This window comes from Staurois parvus, unplaced genomic scaffold (assembly GCF_062004578.1).
Source record: "Staurois parvus isolate SC_StPar_1 unplaced genomic scaffold, SC_StPar_1.0 ptg000432l, whole genome shotgun sequence".
NCBI classification, from domain to species: domain Eukaryota; kingdom Metazoa; phylum Chordata; class Amphibia; order Anura; family Ranidae; genus Staurois; species Staurois parvus.
Window position 1 is genome coordinate 8,159,170 of NW_028318228.1, and position 23,572 is coordinate 8,182,741.

At 41.7% G+C, this 23,572-nt stretch overlaps 1 protein-coding gene across 1 annotated transcript in view; it reads left to right on the top strand.

Moving 5' to 3' along the window:
• The window catches only part of AGBL1 (AGBL carboxypeptidase 1), a 924,602-nt gene that overhangs the window by 213,440 nt on the left and 687,590 nt on the right, over positions 1-23,572 (top strand). The window contains exon 7 of the mRNA XM_089687659.1: positions 17,046-17,254. Within this exon, the coding sequence (XP_089543785.1) occupies positions 17,046-17,254 (209 nt within the window). The remainder of the gene's footprint in view (positions 1-17,045; positions 17,255-23,572) is intronic.

A 23,572-nucleotide genomic window follows, 5' to 3' on the forward strand; every position in this document is an offset into this window, starting at 1 on the left:
CAGATATAGTGAATGCAGGGTCCGGGGAGACCAGATATAGTGCATGCAGGGTCCGGGGAGACCAGATATAGTCAATTCAGGGTCCGGGGAGACCAGATATAGTGAATGTAGGGTCCGGGGAGACCAGATATAGTGAATGCAGGGTCCGGGGAGACCAGATATAGTGAATGCAGGGTCCGGGGAGACCAGATATAGTGAATGCAGGGTCCTGGGTTTAGTAACACTTTAAGTTAATTTTGTTTCATCATATTCATTATGTTAGAATTATTCATTTTTGGAATTTGTTTCATTCGGATGCATTTTGTACATTCATTATTTTCAAAACGATTCGAAAAATTTATTTGAAATTCAAATTTTGGAAGTTAGCTATATTCTAATCTATTCTATTTTTCTATTCTATTCTTTTCTTTTTTATTCTATTCTATTCTTTCCTTTTCTATTCTATAAAGCAACTTAAGTGGGAATCATCATCTTATTTCATTTTTATACCTTACTGTATTTATTGCAATATATTGGCATTCCAAATTTGAATTAATATTCAAATTAATTTTTAAATTCACATTCATTTTTGAATTCCAATAAGAAACTCATTTTGTAATTTGAATTCAGATAATTTGTTTCATTATAATCTATTTTGGATTTGTTGAAATTCATTACTACTTTGGAAATTCAGATACATCCAGATCTCAGAATAATGAACATTTCGTCTGAATCTGGAGGCAAAACACACCAGAACACATCGGAACACACATGTCCTCAATTGAGATGAAGAAAGAAAAGAGGGGAGAAAATGCACCAGAATACATAAAAAAAATGCACCAGAATGTATGAAAAACGGGCATACAGAAATGCATTGGGAACACAGAAATTGTTCTGTGAACTGGCCATAAAAGATGTCAGTTGGGTTATATTATTTACAGTGATGATACCCCAGCATTGATAACATTGATCTGTATATTCAGATTTATTTTAGGTGTTTCCTTGATGCACATAGGGGTAGTGTTTGTGTTCCTGGCATCTTGGGGATGCTACAAGGAAGTGACTTTCCAGACAGCTTCCAGGTTTTATTGCCAAAAGCTTAACCACTTGCCTACCGAGCACTTTTATTCTCTTCCAGCCCGGGAATTTTTCACCTTCCCGCGCTGTCGCATTTTGAATGACAATTGTACCTATATGACATTTTTATCATTTTATTTCACACAAATGGAGCTTTCTTTTGTTGATATTTAGTCACCACTGGGGGTTTTAATTTTTGGCACTATAAACAAAAGAAGAGTAAAACATTTGAAAAAGATTTTCTTTGTTTCTATTACAAAATTTAGCAAACAGGTAATTTTTCTCCTTCACTGATGTTTGTTGATGAGGCTGCACTTTTAGGAAGCACTGATGGGCACTGATGAGGTGTCACTGATAGGCAGCATCAGGGGCGGACTGACAACTCATGGGGCCCCCGGGCAATAGGGGATCATGGGGCCCCTGTGTCCTTGCCCACACTCAAACCACACCCAAAAAAGCCGATGAAACGTGCCAGGGGCATCTCATGGGGCCCCCTACTGACCCCGGGCTGTGCCCGAGTGCCCAAATGGTCAGTCCACCCCTGGGCAGCACTGATAGGCTGCACTGATGAGGCGGCACTGATGAGGCGGCACTGATGAGGCGGCACTGATGAGGCTGCACTGGTGAGGCGGCACTAGTGGGCACTGATGAGGAGGCATTGATGATACTGCACTGATATGCAGCAATGATGGGCAATGATGGGCAGTGATAAGCGGCACTGACTGATGGGACTGACTGGTGGTACTGATGGGTGGCACTGCTGGGCACTGCTGGGTGGCAGTTCTGGGCACTGATGGGCGGCACTGATGGGCACTGCTGGGTGGCAGTTCTGGGCACTGATGGGCGGCACTGATGGGCACTGCTGGGTGACCGTTCTGGGCACTGATGGGTGGCACTGCTGGGTATTCATGATCAGGGCACTGATCATCAGTGCTCTGATAATCAGTGCAGATCTGCTCTGTGACATTTGACAGTTATCAGCAGTACGTTCCTCACGCTGTGAGGAAAGTGCTGCCGATAACCAGCAACTGTATTTACTTTGTGATCTGCTGTGTCATTTGACACAGTAGATCACATGGTAAAAAGCCGCTGTGATTGGCCTTTTACCTAGTCATGTGATCAGCTGTGTCCATAGGACACAGCAATCAGTGACAGCACTGGGTGCGCGCTGCTGGGAGCGTGCGGGGGGGCACAATCTGGGAGGATGTCATATCATGCCCTCCCATAACTGGACAACTGCGCTGTAGCCAAAGTTAGAAGCTGATTGGTTACCATGCACAACTGCACCAGATTTAGTGCACCAGAGTTCACCAGTTTTAGTAAATCTAACCCCCACTATATTCAAAACTAAAAAAAGCAGATTCCATTTTTATAGCAATTTTAAATATTTGGATCAAGTGCTTCAAATGAGAATAAAAACAGCAATAATATTAGCATATCACTGCCCATCTATATTTATCGGCTAAAGACTGTCAATAATAGCTTACGTGATTACATGTTAAATATAATTTCTTGATACTTTTACATATTCAGTCATCATATGTAACTCTGATTTCCTCAGCGTACACAACATAGTACTTGGGGAGTCAATACCATAAAATCATTAGACATTTGCTTTTTATTTTTGCCCCTCACCCCTCTTGGACAGGTTCACAAGCCCTTCACCCGACTTAAAAGTAAGCAGATCAATTGAATACGGCTTTTCTGTTAACTCAGCTAAGTGTGCTGTTGTCCTTTGGCTCTTTTAGTAATCTCTTCCCCTCTGCAGAATAAAATATGGATGAGATATGCAATTTAAGGTGTAATTCCACCTTTTCTTAATTCTATGGGGGAGATTTACTAAAACTGATGCACTCAGAATCTGGTACAGCTGTGCATGGTAGCCAATCAGCTTCCAATTTCAGCTTGTTCAATTAGACTTTTGCAATAAAACCTGGAAGCTGATTGGTTTCTATGCAGAGCTGCACCAGATTTTGCACTCTCCAGTTTTATTAAATCCCCCATCCCCATGAGACAAAGTGAAATGTGCCTTGAAAGGGGTGAAAAATGAAAATGTTAAAGGCATTGTACACTTTGAAATATTTTCATTCTTTAACCTTTTCACTGCCAGAGCTGTTTTTGCATTATGTGCATACGTTTTAAAAAATAATTTTAGATAATAATTGAAGATTGCACAAACTTCCAAAACATTATATATTTTCTGAAAGCAGAGAATAAAATAGTGGTAGTTCCAAGTGTTCATATCACACAATATTACCGCAAATGTCTAGGAAACATAACATTTCTGTAAAGAAAAACACTAAAGTTAATTTTGGGGCACACACGTAATTAATTACCAATTTGTTGGTAAAATATAAAAGATGTGGTTGCACCGAGTAAATAGACACCCAACACGTCAAACCTTACATTTGCGTGTGCCTATGAAATGGCAACACATTTCAATACCCTATAGGTCATCAGTTTAGTGCTATGAAAGAAGTCTGGTGCTAAAAAAATTGCTCTCACTCTGGTGTGCATGCCGATAGGTAACCTGTGTACCGCAATCAACGTTTTCATGCGTAGGCACCCCTGAAACGTACGTTTACATTTTTACTTGCATATAAATGGGGGTGGGGGGGCTTCAAAAAATTTTTTTGGGGGGTGAGGATGTTTTGTGCTGGGATGTAACTTTAATTGTTTGACAATTTAAAAAAATTGTTTTACTCATCTTTTTTATAGCACATACGGAACAAAAAGTCCCCTATGTGGTGATTTTTTGATGACAGGATCTCTAAAAGACCCCAGATGTCTACCTTGTGCTCCACTAAATGTAAAGCAGTACAGATCACACTGCATTGGATTCTTTGGCCAGGGACACTGAGAGGGGGACCCAACAAGAAGGGAAGGAGAGCAAGGTGCGTACATGTAATCCAGCGGCTGAGGAGGTGCCGGACTGCTTGTATCTGACAGCCAGAAGTCAGCTTCTCAGATGTACACACAATCCTGGTGGCAGCAGCCACCGGGAGTTTGTGTAAAACCTCCAGCTGTCAGGTCTGTACAACACACAGACATGGCAGCATAATGGTTAAATTATATGCTACCCCATAATTTCGTATTCCTGATATGTGCCTGCTGCCCCATGTACTCCCATATGGAAGAAAAATATATTTGAAATATATTTTAAAAATATTCTTCCCAAAGATATTGACATATATTTGAAATAATACATATACAGTTGCAAGAAAAAGTGGTGAACCCCTTGGGATTACGTGGAGTTTTGCATGAATTGGGCATAAAATGTGCTCTGAACGTCATCTAAGTCACAACAATAGAAGAACACAGTCTGCTGAACATAATACTACACAAACATTAGATGTTGCCATGGTTTAATTGCACATAACATGTAAACATTCACAGTGCAGGGAGGAAAAAGTATGTGAACCTTTGGACCTAATAACTGGTTGACCCTCCTTTGGCAGCAATAACCTCAACCAAACGTTTCCTGTAGTTGCAGATCAGACCTGCACAACGATCTGGAGTCATTTTGGACCACTCCTCTTCACAAAACTGTTTCAGTGTAGCAATATTCTTGGGATGTCTGGTGTGAATGGCTCTCTTAAGATCATGCCACAGCATTTCAATCGGGTTGAGGTCAGGACTCTGACTGGGCCACTCCAGAAGGCGTATTCTGTGCTGTTGCAGCCATTGTTTTGTTGAATTACTTGTATGCTTTGGGTCATTGTCCTGTTGCATCACCCATCCCCTGCGGAGATTCAGTTGGCGGACAGATGGTCGTACGTTTTCCTGCAAAATGTCTTGATAAACTCTGGAATTCATTTTCCCATCAATGACAACAATCCATCCAGGCCCTGAGGCAGCAAAGCAGCCCCAAACCATGATGCTCCCTCCGCCATGTTTTCAGTGGGGATGAGGTTTTGATGTTGGTGTGCTGTGCCTTTTTTTCTCCACACATAGTGTTGTGTGTTCTTCCCAAACAACTCAATCTTGGTTTCATCTGTCCACAGTATATTTTGCCAGTAGTGCTGTGGAACATCCAGGTGCTTTTTTGCAAACTTCAAACGTGCTACAATATTCTTTTTGGACAGCAATGGCTTCCTCCGTGGTGTCCTCCCATGTACTCCATTCTTGTTTAATGTTTTCCTTATTGTAGATGTGTCAACAAAAATGTTAGCATGTGCCAGAGATTTCTGTAGGTCTTTAGCTGACACTCTGAGATTCTTCTTTACCTCATGCAGCATTCTGCGCTGTGCTCTTGCAGTCATTTTTACAGGACGACCACGCCTAGGGAGAGTAGCAACAGTGCAAAACTTTCTCCATTTGTAGACAGTCTGTCTTACCGTGGACACATGAACATCAAGGCTTTTGGAGATACTTTTGTAACCCTTTCCAGCTTCATGCAAGTCAACAATTCTTGATGGTAGGTCTTCTGAGAGCTCTTTTCTGCGAGGCATGGTTCACATCAGACAGTGCTTCTTGAAACCAGTAAACCCAAAACAGGTGTGTGTTTTTTAAGGGCAGGGCAGCTGTCAGCAACACATCCAATATCATCACACTGATTGGAGTCAAGGTTGGCTCACTCCTGGCTCCAATTAGCTCTGGGAGAAGTCATTAAGCTAGGGCCTCACATACTTTTTCCTCCCTGCACTGTGAATGTTTACATGTTATGTGCAATTAAACCATGGCAACATCTAATGTTTGTGTAGTATTATGTTCAGCAGACTGTGTTCTTCTATTGTTGTGACTTAGATGACGTTCAGAGCACATTTTATGCCCAATTCATGCAAAACTCCACGTAATCCCAAGGGGTTCACATACTTTTTCTTGCAACTGTATATATATATATATATATATATATATACTGTATGTTGAAATGCGTTTATTACAAAATATGTGAAAAATATTTTTAAAAATACATTTCAAATATACTGTGTGTCTTTAAAAATACAAATCTACATTTTTGGAATGCATTTACAAATATATGTAAAAATGTTAAAATTACTTTTTATTTGTTAAAAAAAATCTAAAGAATATATTTAAAAAATATATATTTTTTAAAATATATATTTTTAAAAAATATATTCGTCAGACTTTTTTAACATATGAAAAAGTCATTTTAACTTGGACCACTGTTGGTCAGTCCTTACCACTGCAGATCTGGAACATCCCACAAGAGCTGAAGTTTTTGGAGTTGATTTAACCCATTTGCCCATCTATTACGATTTGGTCCTCCTCAAAATCACTCAAATCCCTACGCTGGACCATTTGCCCCATCAACGTCAGGGACAACATGTTCACTTGCTGCCTAATATATCCCACCCACTTTCAGATGCAATTGTAACAAGACAATCAATATTTTTCACCTGTCAGTGGTCATAATGTTATGGCTGATCGGTCTGTGTAGTTCCTTTTCTTGCCCAGCTACTCAATGAAGAGTAAAGTTTCTCCGAAACAGAAGCCTAAGTGACTTCTCCAACTTTTTATGTTGACTAGGAAGAAAAGTTTTTCAAGCGGTATCAGGATTGCTATTTCCCCCTCCTAGTACTTGCCCTAAGTTTTTCCACATAAGGAAGTGGGATTTTTGTGATTATGCCTACTTTCTGCATCTTCTGCTCTCAATAATTTATTTTTGGATATTTTAACAGAAAACGACGTGAATATGCAGATCTCATTTTCCCCCCGCACACACGGTGCCACATGTCAGCGAATGCTGTCAACTTATAAATAAGTAACAACAATAAGTGATAAGATTGGAAGCTGCCACAATAACTCAAGAATTGCAAATGGGCTTCATACATTTTAAATGAAATGACCTGAAATTGTCACTTTTCCATCCAGTGAGTTCTGTGACTATAGTAGCACCACAAATTGCTTAAAAGTATCTTTACAGGAAAAAAAAAATTCACGGATTTCAAAATGTTCAGTGCGAAGAGGTGAAAGATGAAAAGGGAATGCCTACCGTAAGAATCTCACTACTTGGTAGCAGGATGATTTTCATTTCTTCTTCAGATTGTAACAGAGAAAGATCAAAATGAGCAAGTTGAACTCCGAGCAAGGAACACTAAACAGTCTCATTATCCTCCAAAAATAATCTATACACATCCACCACATAATGGCCCTGTAATCCATTTTTCAGTAAATCATTTCTTGCTGTATTTTTCAGCCTTCTTATAAGGCTGAAAGAGCAGTATGTTAGTTGCAGTCATGAGCGCACACTGCTCTATGCACACTACAAATCCCATAGACCATAATCCATCTCAAGAGAAGGTGGATACATTTCTACATTCATTGGGACCACTGAGAACGAATGTATACACCCTCTAACAGGAAGTCAGATCACAGCATGAAAAAAAAAATGGAGATATGGAGGAGGCTGAGAGTATTAGAATGCAATGTACATGGACAGAACACAATACAGAACATGTCCTCCCCTCCCATGGAGATATTACAAAGTAAATAGTCAATTAAATTAATAGAACCTAGGCAAGCCATAGTTTCTTTTTATACATCCTGAACTTTGACATACGACAGTTGTAAGGTATGACCTTTAGTGTATAAATAAATAGTGTGAAGCGGTAAGCACTATGTGTTTTTTCTATTTAATTGCTGAGGTTTTTTGATTGTAGGAGGCATCTGAAGTGGATGCATCAGGGTTGATTTACTAAAACTGGAGAGTGCAAAATCCAGTGCGACTGTGTAGCCAATTAGCTTCTAGCTGCAGCTTGCAGATTGGTTTCTATGCAGAGCCGCACCAGATTTTGTGCTTTCCAGTTTTAGTCTACTTATTCTTAGGGTAAGTTTTAATAGAAGGGATATACGGTTTATGAACGCCTCGGTTAACGTAATTTTTTATTTACGAATTAAAATCCATTAAAAATAATGTCTCGGTTTACAAATTTTTTACAAATTTTTTTGCGCAATGCAAAGTGTATGTTGGTGCTGATTTTTAAATGCAATTGCCGGCTTTTTTTTTTCTTCACTATAGCTCACAGAATTAGCTGTCACTTTCCCCGGAGTTAAAAGAAACTTTGTTTCCTGTAATAAATTAAAAGGAAACATTGTTTCTTTTAAAAACTAAAAGGAACCATTGTTTCTTTTAACTTGGGAAAATAAACTAAAAGGAAACTTTCTTTCCTTTAGCTGGGGGAAAAGTGAGAGCTGAATCTCTGAGCTATAGTAAAGAAAAAAAAAGTGGTAATTACATTTAAAAACTGGCACCATAACAAATAAAACAACATTGTGGGGTCCCCCTTCCATTCATACCAAGTCCTTTGGGTTTGGCATGGGTTTTGAGGGGAACCCCCACACCAGAATTTAAAAATAATGGCGTGGGGGTCCTCCTTAAGATCCATACCAAACCCTTATCCGAGCATGCAGCCCGGCATGTCTGGAAAGGGGAGAGGATGAGCGAGCGCCCCCCCTGAACCATACCAGGTCACATGCTCTCAACATGGGGGGGCATGTTGATGGAGACAAGGGCCTCTTCCCCACAACCCTGGCCGATGGTTGTGGGGGTCTGTGGGCAGGGGGCTTATCGAAATCTGGAAGCCTCCATTTAACAAGGGGGCCCCCACATCCCAGCCCCCCCCCATGTGAATGAGTATGTGGTACATGGTCCCGCTCAGGGGTGGACTGACAACTCATGGGGCCCCCGGGCAATAGGGGATCATGGGGCCCCTGTGTCCTTGCCCAAACTCAAAAAAACCTATGAAACCCCTACTGACCCCAGGCCCTCGAGCAGTGCCCGAGTTTCCAAATGGTCAGTCCGCCCCTGGTCCCGCTACTCATTCACAAAAACAAAAAAGTGTAGTGTGAAAAGACAGGACACAGTCTTTGACAAGTCCTTTATTAAAAGAAAAAACTAAAATAATGTCCCCCGCAGTAGATCCAATGTCAATCAAGATGTCCGCCGCCACCTCAAAAAAATAATTTAAAAAAAATGCTCCGCTCCTGATGATCGCTCCCGGCCATCTGCCTCTGAGCTGGCATGACAGTTCTTAAATGTGTAAGGGGCAGGGCCACCCAGTGATATCACGTGTGTGGCTCCACCTCCTTGTGACCACCACCGGCCAAAGTTGTGGGGAAGAAGCCCTTGTCCCTATCAACATGCCCCCGCATGTTGAGGGCATGTGGCCTGGTGTAGTTCAGGAGGGGGCGCTCGTTCCCTTCCCTTTTCTGACCTGTCAGGCTACATGCTCGGATAAAGGCGTGGGAGTTCCCCTCAAAATCCATACCAGACCCGAAGGGCTTGGTATGGATGGGAGTGGAGACCCCATGCCGTTTTTTAAATTATTTTTTTAATTGCCGGCAAGTCTTTCTTTTACATTCAGCTGTCAGTGGGGAACACATGGTTGTCACTACTAAAATACCACAGGACTTGATAAAATAACTCATGCTGTATTTTAGTAGCGTTTACTTTTTCCTGACCTCTGGAATGAATTAATTGGTTTTCAATGCATTTCTATGGGAAACGGCATTTTGATTTCGCTATACGAAAAGACCCACAGAACAAAATAAGTTCGTAAACCGAGGTATGCCTGTATATAATTTTTTGTTTGAAGAGCACTACTATTGTTTCTGTGGGACTTTTTTAAAAGAGAACTAGGGACTTTTTTCCCATTTATACTTTCCTAGGTCTATGCCGCGTCGGTCCGTGGGATGGATCCAAACTTAGAAGTTTGGATCTCTCAAGCCTGGACGAGCAGAGTGATGTCAGCCAACAGTGGGCTTCATCCCGCTGTCGGCTGAAAATGGTTCACAGGAGTGCAGAACGAACTGCACTCCTCTGATACACAGGAGAAGTACAGCCAAAAAGAGATTTGGCTGTACCTCCCCATTAAGGACTTTAAGGACTAAGTGAATTTTGATAGCTTCACAGATTATGAATATGCTGATTTTTGTTGTTGTTGTCTGCTTTGCATGGAGGAGGAACAAACAGATAATTTACTCTGTACAGGGCCCTGTGTTTTGTCAAAACAGGGCTCTGGGCTTTGATTGGACGCAGCTGATCCGCAGATCTCAGTCAAGAATCATTGACTGAAACCTGCTGACAAAATTCCACTGTGTTCAAGGACAACAGGAGAAAGGCGGGCAGGGGGGAAGGGAGGGGTATCCACTGCCGACATACAGGTAGGTAATTGTACCTGTACGTGAACCACCTGCCGGTAGTAAAATGCAAGCTGGCGGCAGGCAAGTAGTTAAGTTGTACTGTATGTAGGCAATCATCTAGTGATGTAGGGAAGGGGGGCTACAGAGGCTGAAAAAATCTCAGTCCTTGTCCTCAGTCTCAATCCAAATCCCTGTTATCAGCTGCATAACACTGACACACTGATCTTCCCAGTGAAGAACTTTGCAAGGGGACTTGTCAGCACAAGTCTTACCATTGGAGGACAGGCAGAATGTTTTCACAGCACAGCCGAAAAACTGACCACACTGAGATAGGTGTGCTCCCAGGCCTAGAGTGGTGAGTTTGAAATAGGAAGGCAGGGGGACTGACAGGAACATCAGTTATTTCACCAGGATACTTTTTAACACAAGTACATGGTACAACAGACACATCCTGACAGCCCTATAGCAGAACTACTGTTACAGGGAAGCAGGGCTGTGCAAAATTACCTATATATGTGACTTTGCATGGTTGGGATGCAACCGCGCTGCCATTGGCAGCAGCATCTGTTGATGTTGACAGAGATTCCTGACCGGTACTCGGCGATCACCGAGGAACAGTGAAAGGGGAGTGGTCTGTGTATAAACAACACAGATCTCTCCCCTGTCAGCACCGACATGCTGCTTTGTATTGCTCTGCAAAGCAATACAAAGCAGTATTTTTCCCTAGTAAAACACAACACAGCACATAGTAAAACAGCACGCAGTTAACCCTTTGATCGCCCCAGATGTTAACCCCTTCCTGCCCAGTGCATTTAGTACAGTATCAGTGCTTTTTATTAGCACTGTTTACTGTATTAGTGTCACTGGGGATGGCAGTTGGTCAGTTCCCCCCCGTGTTAGAATGCCCGCCGCAGTCCCGCTATAAGTCGCTGATCGCCGCCATTACTAGTATAAAAAACCCAAAATTCCAGTATATATACTGCCATTTGTAGACACTATAACTTTCATGTAAACCAATTAATTTACACGTATTGGGATTTTTTTTAGCAAAGACATGGAGCAGAATACATTTCGGCCTAAATTTGAAATTTGATTTTTTACATTTTTTTACATGACATTTTTTATAGCAAAAAGTCAAAATATTTGCTTTTTCAAAATTGTTGGTCTTTTTTTGTTTATAGTGCAGAAAATAAAAAAATGCACAGGCGATCAAATACCACCAAAAGAAAGCTCTATTTGTGGGAAAAAAGGACATAAATTTAATTTGGGTGCAACGTTGCATGACCGCGCAATTGTTAAAGTAATGCAGCGCCGTGGCACAAAAAATGGCCTGGTCAGGAAGTGGGGGTAAATCCTCTGGAGGGCAAATGGTTAAACCACACTGACTTGCTTTGTCTGTAGCAAGTAAGCACACAACATGCCTTCTCTTCAGCGAACACGTATATATGAGTGTAATATCTGCAAGTTATTAGTAGTCTGGCTATGCCATGCTCAACAACACCATACATAGGCAGGTGCTAAAGTGCGGCTACTCGGTTTTTCTTTATCACATGACCCCTCTTTCCCCTCCCCCCCTTCTTCTCAATCTACCGCAAAGCATCTGCTTTGTCAATCTCCTGTTACCTGACATGGGTTTGCACCCAATTTTTGTGCCCATCACACTTCCTCTGCCATTGCATGGTAGGCTTTGTTTTTTCCTTACAATTCAGAAACATATATTCCTTTTTTTTTTTTCTTTTTGCCTATGTCACTGTAGTTCCCGCTGCCCTATGGCTATTTTCCTGAGGAGCAGGTGGAAGCACACTTTTAAAAAAAGAAAGGGAAGACATGGGAAAAAAAGATAGTAGGACTTGTAGGGAGATGTTTTCCATCCATTGATTGGGACCAACCTTTCAAAAATGAATAAGCAAATCATTCTTGTTGAGGATTCAATCAGGATCCAAACCAAGCACAGCAACTGTATCCAGCACCAGTTGATCTGTAGAAAACTATCTGGGGAACCAGCATTAGCCTGCAAACCTTATGTTTTGTACCCAGGGGCGGACTGACCATTTGGAAACTCGGGCACTGCCCGAGGGCCCGGGGTCAGTAGGGGGCCCCTGGTACCTTTTTCATAGGCTTTTTTTAGTTTGGGCAAGGACACAGGGGCCCCATGATCCCCTATTGCCCGGGGGCCCCATAAGTTGTCATTCCGCCCCTGTCTGTACCCCAATGTAGAAATATGTCCACCTTAGTTCAGACTGTTCTGCTTCACCCGCTCTGGAAGTAGGTAGGAGACATCCCGTGACCACTATCTCAAAGGTAAGATTGATTGAAAAGCCTGTCTTCCATAATTCTTAGCTTTCAGCAGGACAACACCATTTTAAAATCACAAAGTAATTAATTATGGAATAACTGGCTATAATGGAAGATATGAGTGACAACTGTTTTCAGAGGCAACGTGTGAAATCTTCTGTTGTCTCTAAATTGAATTCAAACCATCAGTGTAAATTAATAGATTAATAATGAGAGTTTATAAAAAATCTATGTAAATGTGTTCATTTGCTCAGATTTGGTCTTGCCTTCCTTTACATATCCCACTAATATTGTCATTATAATTAGGTTTAATGAAAATCTTTAAAAAACATATGCTAAAACAATTGTGAATGACTGGACAGCAGGTTCTAAATTATTATCTGCATCAATGAACGCTTTATTATGAAGTCATTAGTGAGAAGATTCAGTTGTCAGCTGCAAAAAGCTCAATAAATTAGTGAATTGTTTGTGTACACGGGAAATTGCTTGACAGACAGCAACCTTATTTGTGGAAAGTAACGCTGGCCATACACTAGCAGAATTGTGTTCAAAATATTCAGTCTCCAGGACATTTTTTTGATTTTCTAATTGTTAGTGGAGTCAAATTGTTGTTCACTTTTGACTGCACTGACAAGAAAATTAGAAAGAGCATGATGGAATTTTTTTTCAAACATCAAATTTCTGACAGTGTGTGGTTTTTGTTTATAAAATTACATTCATTCCAAAAGTGAATGCTAAAAGCAAACAGAAATATGAAGTACAGTAAGTTCCCTACATACCAACATTCAAGTTGCAAACTTTCTAAGATGCGAAAATGTGTTTGCATATGCAACCATGTAAAGCTGGGTACACACGTAAAATGACAGATCGCCGTACCAACACAAGCAATGTTGGTGTGGCGATCTCCTCCGCTGTGCCTTTGTGTTCTGATTGGTGGACTCCCCCCACCAAAACACACTGATCAATGCTCACAGTCATTGTCTGCAAGGGCTTATCTTTGTTGGACTTACAAACAACTTGAACTTACTGTACTTTCAATCTACATTCATCAAGTCATCTAATGTACTGAGCAGGGGCGGACTGACAACTCATGGGGCCCCCGGGCAATAGGGGATCGTGGGGCCCCTGTGTCCTTGTCCAAACTCAAAAAAGTCTATGAAAAAGGTATCAGGGGCATCTCATGGGGCCCCCTACTGACCCCGGGCCCTCGGCAGTGCCCAAGTTTCCAAATGGTCAGTCCGCCCCTGGTACTGAGAATTATCAAATACATTTTTGTATGAATGTTTGTACAAATGTTTGTTCCAAAATCTACTAGTGTATAGCCAGCTTTAACTATAAAACAAATCTGCATTCAGACTGCTTGTATTTTATGTCTACACCATGTCTACTATTGTCCAACTTGTTAGGATTGGAAGTAGCCAAAGAAGCACTTCTTCTCTGATTTCCTACTTGTGGTCAACTGATAGTAGATCTAAACCTTATGACTAAAATCTTATATAGGCTTTAGAACAACACTGGCATATGTCATACCCACCAAAAAAAATCCCCAAAGAGGTGTAGTAGCTAATATGTCTCTGATTTTCATTATGTATGAGATGTCTGAGAATATAAGATGCTTGTGTTCTCCTACTGCAGACTGTGGCTCCATCCTTTGACCCCTTTGATCTCCTGTAGTAACATAGGGAGGAAGATTCTGATTGTGGTAGTAAGGCTTCAAGCACACGGAATAAAAGTATATTGTAAATATATTTTCAAAATATTCTTCCCAAATATAGACATATATTTGATATACTACAATTTTGGCCGTATTCAATATATTTCCAATTATATATATATATATATATATATACTGTATGTTGAATGTTGAAATGCGTTTTTATTACAAAATATATGAAAAATATTTATAAAAATAAATTTTCAGATATACTGTATTTCTTTACAAATACATTTAATCTACATTTTTGGAATCCATTTACACATATATGTAAAAATATATGTTAAAATTACTTTTTTTATATGTTAAAAAAAATCTGAAGAATATATCTGAAAAAAAAATATATTTTTAAAAACTTTTTCATATATTTTGTAATATATAAAAAAAGCAGTTCAACGTGCAGAATATACAGTATATATAAATATATATATATATATATATATTGAAATATATTTTGAATATTTGAAAAGTATTTCAAATACATGTCAATATATTTGGGAAGAATATTTAGAAAATATATTTCAAATATATTTTTCTTCCATGTTGGCGAATGGATATAAGTGCCCCAAGCTGCCAGAGAGATAAGTTCAGCCCCTCTTCTTTTGTAGGAAACTGCTTTTCAGTTTGGTGAAGACAATATCACTTTAACCTAGTCTGTGATCTGGCACTTCCTTTTAAGGGGTGACAACTGTCTCCTAAGTGCTTTAGTGTGCTTTCCTGAGTGGTAAGCCAGTCAAATGCACCCCTAGAGGAGACCACAAGTCATGCTGACATACCTTGAGCATGTATGGTTCACTTCTGTCACTATCAGAAAGTGTGTTCAGAGCAATGATGTGCAGTCAACGCTGGAGAGAGTACATCAAACGACTGGAAAGGGCTGGAGAAGATCAGCAGCACAGAAAAATGAAAGTAAAACCATCTTTAATGTAAAAATAATCACAGCAATTGTTTATGATGCATTATGGTTTAGTAAATTAAACGTCTTACAGGTAGAAGTTAGGTTGACTTTAAGGGTTCATGCACACAGGAATAGAAACACCACTTATTTTAAAAACTAACTTTTTTTGGTTTAGGTAAAATGTGGCTTTTTAACTTTTGCTCTACCCACTAGGAATGAGTTTCTGATTATTCTCCTAATTTTGCTTGTTCCCCTGTGACATCAATGACCAAATATGCCCACATTCATAGAATCACTGAATACAATACCCAACTTCTACTGCTGTTGATGCTATCCAAGGCTGAAAAACGGTGCTCGTGGCTGGGATGCGCAGTGCCTCTCTAGGTTTAACATTAATATAAATAAGCTGGCAACTCTGTGGACTTAAACATTGAAAATCTTTAGTGGCTACACTAGTACATTCAGTAAAACAATTCTTACGTGGTTCGGCCGCTGTGGCCTTACTCATAGCAAAGCAACGCCCCTTTGTTTGCATTGTCTTGCAAGACTGGGAGCTGTCATTTGGGGTGAATGAACAAAGTGTCCAGATGCATCAGCAGGTTCTCCTTCAATCTGTCTTTTTTGCATGGAGTCCCCTGTTAACGTCTACAGAATACCAGACCCTCATCTAGGGTAAGGGTCTGGTATAGATGAAAGGAAATTCCTGGTTGATTTGTTTGGGAGCTGTCATTTATCAGCTATTTCAACTTGTTTTCTTTCTAAATGTCAAACTTGCTGTAGTAGGTTGTATACATCATATAGACATACCACTTTACAGGCAGGTTAATAGAACCCCCAGGCATGTTATTTAAAGTAATTTAGCATTTAATGTTTCACTTTAAACATCTTTAAAATCACTGCTCCTCACCAAATGTAGTTTTCAACGATTTTTGCTTTGGTACATGTTCCCCAGGGAAGTGCCCAGCCCCTCATGCCATTTGTTTGGCAAGTCTTTGCCTATTAGCCTAGAAAATGACCAGAACTGATTTTTAACATTTGGCTCCCAACAACTTCAATGGGGTTCAAATTCAGCACTTGAACTTCAGTATATTTTGGCTAACCCCAACCTAACCCGGGCACAGTTAGCTTAACACTAGTAGGTACAGCCAGTGTTTTCTTTAGCTGGGCATAAATTGTTAACGCAGAATTTAGCTGTATCTGAGCACCACAAACAAAGTGTTTTTTAATTCATTTTTAATATTCAAAGCAAACTCACCCATCCATCCATGCCTCCATGCTTTATTTTGTTAAGATATCACTTTGAAAAACTCTAGCAAATCCCTAGCATTTTTAGCAGCAGCCATCTTAAGAAAAGGCAGATGATTCATGTAGCAATGACTTCCTGGAATCCATCTGTCCTTAGCCCATGCTTGCAGGCAGGAGGGTGTTCTTAACTGAGAAAGCCGCTCCACCCATCCTCCAAAGAAAAAAAAAAACAATGCCCACAAAGACTTCTGGGATGTATGACGTCATTTTGGCCTAGGCCAGAAAACAGAAAGCAACTGAAGAAATGTGAAAAAAAGTTTTAAACAAAAAAATACAATATACTTTCCAATCTATTTACTAATGGTAGCAGCATAAGGATTAAAAATAGTTAATGTTGATTGAGAGACTTTACTACTAGGACTCTTGTTTCCAGCTACTCTCTTTAGCATTTCAATTTCCTACCTTATACACAGGGGCGGACTGACCATTTGGGAACTCGGGCATTGCCTGAGGGCCCTGGGTCAGTAGGGGGCCCCATGAGATGCCCCTGGTACCTTTTTCATAGGCTTTTTTGGGTGTGGGTGAGGACACAGGGGCCCCATGATCCCCTATTGCCCGGGGGCCCCATGAGTTGTCAGTCTGCCCCTGCTTATACAGTATATCATTCATTCATTGCTTGAACTTTCTTTAATAATATTAGCATTCTAATATTTTTATTTTTTTATTTTCTAGAGTCCAATGTCAGAAGAGCGGTGAATAGAGGCTATGTGTGTAGCTTGCTGCATTTCTACCAAGATTGGCACATCAGTGATTCTTCCAGTGCCTACATCCCGATCCGAAGAGGCCTACTGCGCTGCCTTAAACATGTGACCAATGTGCGATCGGGAAGAGAAGCCTTCATACAAGCCCGGGGAATGGAGATACTCTACAATACAGCACAAGTAACTAGAAAGGGCAGTGGAGACATAGCTCTGCAGTCTGTTAACACTGCTCAAGATGTTTTAGTTTTCATACATTGACCTTTTCATAGTCTGCAGTTTTTTTACCATCTGACATTCAAAGTCGCTAACACACAATATTTGTAGTTTTTTTTCCCATTTATTTATTTTTTAAGTTTGCAAGTTTTTACTATTTGATGTGCAACATTGAAAAGATGTCAAAGGCGTAGATTATAGGAAGGAAACCAATATAAAGATTCAGCAGATATTTTCCTTATCTACTATCAGTAGATAGTTGTACCGAAAAAGCAATAAAGATTTGTCCCACAGAGTTAGCAGTCTATTAGTTTGTGGTCTACTGCAGAGCAATGTTCCAAAATTAGTAATGATTACATCTTTGATATATTGTATCTACTACGCTTCCTCACGCAGCACGCTAAGAAAATGTATTTATAATTATAAACTAATGTTGTGATGTGAATGTTATTTAGGTACAAAGGGAATCATTTGCCCAGAAGAAAAGAATAACTTTATCACATTTGGTAATACAGATTCTGGAGGTTTTTCATTTCAAAGAGATTTTTCACTACTACTAATCAAGTGGATTAGATCAGTTGTGGGGGAGGGGTTATCTCAGCTGGACTTCCATCAATTAGCTCTATAAATGCTGGAGCATTTTTGAGCTACTTGTAATTTAATAGAAAAAAATGAACAATTTTAACAAAATTTTAAGCAAGTTTTATGAGTTTTTGTGCATAGTTTAGCAAAATACTGCATGGTGGTACTGCTATCATTAAAAAACAAAGCCTGTACAACATTTTTTATTTTTTAATTTTTAATTTGGTGCTGATTTTTTTTCACCAGTTTAAAGAGCTCAGTGAATAAGTCTTATCAGTACTAACGGAGCTACAATATAGATAGAAAAATCTTATATATCAACTAAAGTAGCCTTTCTTGGCTAAAGTTCTTCCAGAGGGGGGGTGTAAGGGACCGCCTGGCGGTACCACTAGCACTCCACTGAATAGGCATCCCCAGCGCACAGAGTCTAAGTCCCAGGGTGCTTGTTCACCAGGGCCCCTGATGGTGGGGATGGACTTGGAGCCCCCCGAGACCAGGTCGTGGCTACTGGGTGCGTCCGTCAGTGGTAGTGGTATGCGCCAAGGGCTCCCACGGGGAAGAGTCTGGTATGAGGAGGTCAGAAGACCCCACTGCAAGGGATGGATGGATGGATGAATGAGCAAGGTCAGACGGGCCGGGTCGGTAACAGAGAGGACGGCAAGGTACAAGGCAGCGGGTATAGAATGGTCGGGTCACACGCCAGGTCAGCAACAGCAGGTCAAATCCAATAGGGGGCATTCAGGAGAGAGGTCAGGCAAAGCAAGGGTCAGAATAGGAGAAAGCAGCAAGGTCAGGTACAATCCGGGTCAAAAACTTACAGGGTACAGGTTCGTAGGATACAGGATGCAGGAAAGACCAGAAGGCACTGAATGACAGCTCAGGGCCATTTAAATATCCCGCCCTGCGCTGCCATTGGTGCCCAGCGGGCAGCCGCGGCTTCTACTGCGCATGCGCGAACTCGAACGCCGCGGCCGGCCCGGACCTAGTGCCCGTGTCCCTGCACAGGGCGGTGCACTGCGCCTGCGCCGGGACCATCGCGGCGGGGATCGAGGAGATCCCTGACAGGGGGTTTCTTTGAGCAATGAGCAATTTGTATTGCTAAGATAAGTAACTTCTGACGCCATGCAATAAAGGAAGGGGATGCCTATAACCCTCCCATCCCTTTTTTACACATCTATGTTAAAGGGACACTGCAGCAAAAAGTGGCCCATAGACTACCAACGTGTTCTAGTCCAAGCCTGATCATCCACAGGGCGATACCTCAGGTTCCCTCTCACATAGAGCCTTTCATGGAAAGCAATCCAGGCTTGATCTCTACACTTCAGAGAGATTCTCTCCAAATTAAACTTAACCCCTACCTCATTACGGAGCGCGGGCAGTCCCTTAAGACCAGTGATATGCTGAAAGCAGAACACAAAATCCTCTTCTCCAGGAGCTTCCTGGGGATGCTCCTGATATCCTCCATTGTCACATGCCACTGCCAAAGTATTTTCAGACACAGGGCAACATGTATGATTCTCAGACTTTTCACTGGCACGCCATCTAACCAGCATCACAGAAAAGGCTTAATCCAATGTTGAGAAATACCCAGCCATCAGAGCAGGCTCTCTGCTAACATGTTGCCAAGACTGAAAAAAAAAATCGGGTTGACCATTGCTAGGCCATCCTCCCGCCTGGGCAGGCAAGTTGCATTACATTTGATCAGGTTCAGCCTATTTCCCCATAACAGTTGACAAAAAACAACTGTACATCCTTGCATAGAGAGATTCCTTCAAGATACACATGAAGCTGGCATAAAAAAACCCAAAAAATTGGGTTGACCATTGCTAGGCCACCAAGTATGAGTACCTATACTTTTTATCAAGTACTCGCCAATACCAATTACCGATACCTATTTTTTGTGCAGTACAGTGTGATTTGAGCCCATACAAAATGAATGGGCTCAACTTGCACTGCAAAGAATCGTATATGATTTGAACAGGAATGCATGCGATTCCTGTCAGAATCAAGTGCGGCTTCCCGCACCGCTCCTCTGGGAGACCAGGCTATAGTAACTGTGACAAGCCTGGGTTCACTCAGGAGCAGTGCGGGAAACTGACCTTCTGGATTCCTACACTGACCTACCTAACTACTACACTGACAGACCTACCTGATTCCTACACTGACCTACCTGACTCCTACACTGACCTATCTGACTCCTACACTGATCTACTTGACTCCTACTAACTCTAACTAGAAAGTTCTGTACATCTGCTGGGAAGTGATCTCCAGTTCTCAGTACAGCCCCTCCACACAGTACAATGTATATCGGTGGATCCTCCTCACCTGTCCATGTCCTCCATTATTAGGCTGATCAGGGCTCTCCCTAGCACCAGACAGTACTGTTTTGGGGTCCCGCTACCCAGCTGCTCCTCAATATCCCTCACAGGGAGGACCAGCACATCTGCTGTAACTCTGCCACCTCCCCTCCTTGTTCAGATTCCCCCATCAGAGCCCCCATACATTAGATTCCCCCATCAGAGCCCCTCCAACAGAGCCCCTCTTACATTAGATTCCCCCATCAGAGCCCCCCATACATCAGATTCCCTCATCAAAGCCCCTCCTATATCAGATTCCCCCATCAGAGCCCCCATACATTAGATTCCCCCATCAGAGCCCCTCTTACATTAGATTCCCCCATCACAGCCCCCCATACATCAGATTCCCTCATCAAAGCCCCTCCTATATCAGATTCCCCCATCAGAGCCCTCCATAAATCAGATTCCCCCATCAGAGCCCTCATACATCAGATTCCCTCATCAGAGTCCCCATACATCAGATTTCCTCATCAGAGTCCTCATACATCAGATTCCCTCATCAGAGCCCTCATACATCAGATTCCCTCATCAGAGCCCTCATACATCAGATTCCCTAATCAGAGCCCCCCTTACATCAGATTCCCCCATCAAAGACTTCCTTACATCAGAGCTCCCTATACATCAGATCTCCCATCAGAGCCCCCTTACATCAGATCCCCCTTACATCACATCCCCCATCAGAGCCCCTCATATATTAGATTCCCCCATCAAAGCCCCCCATACCTGTAGACTCTCTCCATAGAACCCGGCATGTAGGCGGTGGGAGCTGGGAAGCCTGGGAGGAGAAGCATGCTGCTGGGTAGGGTGCACATGTGATGTCATTGGTTGCTATGACGATGGCGGTCCATCTGCTGCACTGGAGCTGTGCACATCCCCCACCCTCTCCTCCCCTGCTGTATTAGAATAGTACAAAGTGGGCACCACCTGAAGAGGAGCCTGTCACCTCGATACACAGAAGCTGGACTTCTGTCTGTGCAGGTGACAAGGTATCGGTGCATTTGCACAAGTACCAATACATGTGCAAATGCTTAGTATCGGCACTGATACCTGTATTGGTGTCGGTGCAACACTAGCATCCTCCACCTTACTTTCCCAATTTCCTTGACTATAGTCACCGGGGCCAAATTTGATGCCCAACACTTTCATTTCCTGCTGGGGCTCTGAGTAGGCATCCAGAAATTTGAGCTTTCACCATACTCATCCTTCCAGATTTTCCGCCGCTACCATTTCAGTGGATTATATTAGCTATGGGGGGAGGGGTTATCTCACCTGGACCACCTTAAATTAGCTCTAGAAAGGCTGGAACATTTTTAGCTACTTTTGTAATTGAATACAAAAGAAAAGAACAATTTTATTTGACTTCCCACCAGGGTGACCCCTGCTGACTCTCACTGCACCACAAGAGATATTGTCCTCCCCGATTGGAAAAAAATAGACAAATCTTGCTTATCAACTAAAGTAGCCTTTCTTGGCTAGGGTTCTTCCAGTGGTAGCTAGGGGTTCCATGAGCAAGAAGCAATTTCTATCTCTCAGATAAGTAAGTGCTGACACTATTGATCTTTTTAGCTACAGTATCTGTAGGGTTAGTTTACACTTGTATTAGCTCTCTGAAGAGGATTTTAGATTACTCTTCAGAGAATGTTTGAAAGGCAGGGGGGAGGTCATATAATATCTGTTTTATCCACTACAAAGCAGCTGGTGCAGTGCAGCCCTCTTCAGGGGAATGGGTAGTTTTTGCCAGGTGGTACTGTCTGCCAAGTGTGACAGGGGGAATAATTCTTGCAGTGGCTGTGAAACAAAACATTACGGCCACAGTATGTGTACACCCCAGCTCACTGGCTTTACAGCCCAAGGAGGAGTGGTTGTGGGGTGATAAAATGTGGCTCAACCACATGTTTTTACTGCCCTCCCAACCACAAGTGTAAACGAGCCCTAAGGGGGGGATTCTTCCCACTGACCACCAATGTAAGGAGCATTCATCCTACTGACCCCATTGTAAGAAACATTCTTCCCACTGACCACTAATGTAGGAATATTCTTCGCAGTGATCATCAATGTAAGGGGCATTCTTCCCACTGACCGTCAAAGTAGTAGACATTCTTCCCACTGACCACCAATGTAATGAATATTCTTCACACTGATCATAAATGTAAGGGGGATTCTTCCCACTGACCACCAATGTATGGAGCATTCTTCCCACTGACCACCAATGTAAGGAATATTCTTCGTACTGACCATCAATGTAAGGGGCATTCTTTCCACTGACCGTCAAAGTAATAGACATTCTTCCCACTGACCACCAATGTATGGAGCATTCTTCCTACTGACCACCAATGTAATGAATATTCTTCACACTGATCATCAATGTAAGGGGCATTCTTCCCACTGACCACCAATGTATAGAGAATTCTTCCAACTGACCACCAATGTAAGGGGCATTCTTCCCACTGACCACCAATGTAAGGGGCATTCTTCCCACTGACCACCAATGTAAGGAATATTCTTTGCACTGATTATCAATGTAAGGGGCATTCTTCCCACTGGCCATCAAAGTAATAGACATTCTTCCCACTGACCACCAATGTATGGAGCATTCTTCATACTGACCACCAATGTAATGAATATTCTTCGCACTGATCATCAATTTAAAGAACATTCTTTTCACTGACCATCAAAGTAATAGACATTCTTCCCAGTGGCCACCAATGTAAAGAACATTCTTCCCACTGACCACCAAAGTATGGAAAATTCTTCCTACTGACCACCATTGTAAGAGACATTCTTCCCATTGACCACCAATGAAAAGAATATTCTTCCCACTGACCACCAATGTAAGCATCATGGCCATGACATGTGTACACTGCTGTCTGACTGACTTTTCCCATTAAGGGAGGGAGGCTTGGGGAGTGATAGAATTTCCGCTCAACTACTTATTTTTACCACTCCCCCAACCACAAGTGTAAACTAAGCTGAAAACCAGTTGGCATGAAGGCTAACTAAACCTGTACATTTTTTGATTGTTGGAGGAAACCAGAGCACCAGGATGTAACCAATACAAACTGCAGGCTTGCAGTGATCTTGGTAGAAACAGGACTTAAGACGAACCAATGACCAGATATCCATACATACCCAAAGAACTTACCAAATTTACTAAAGATGTGCACAACAGAAAAATTTGTGTTTTTTCAGATTCGTTCGTTAAGATAAATTTTTTCATCACATTCGTTATGTTAGGATAATTCCTTTTTGTAATTCGTTGTGTATGTTTGGATTTGTTCTATGTATTCGTTATTTTGAAAAAGATTTGAAACTCAAATGTAAAAATTTTAATTTCGGAAGATGGCTT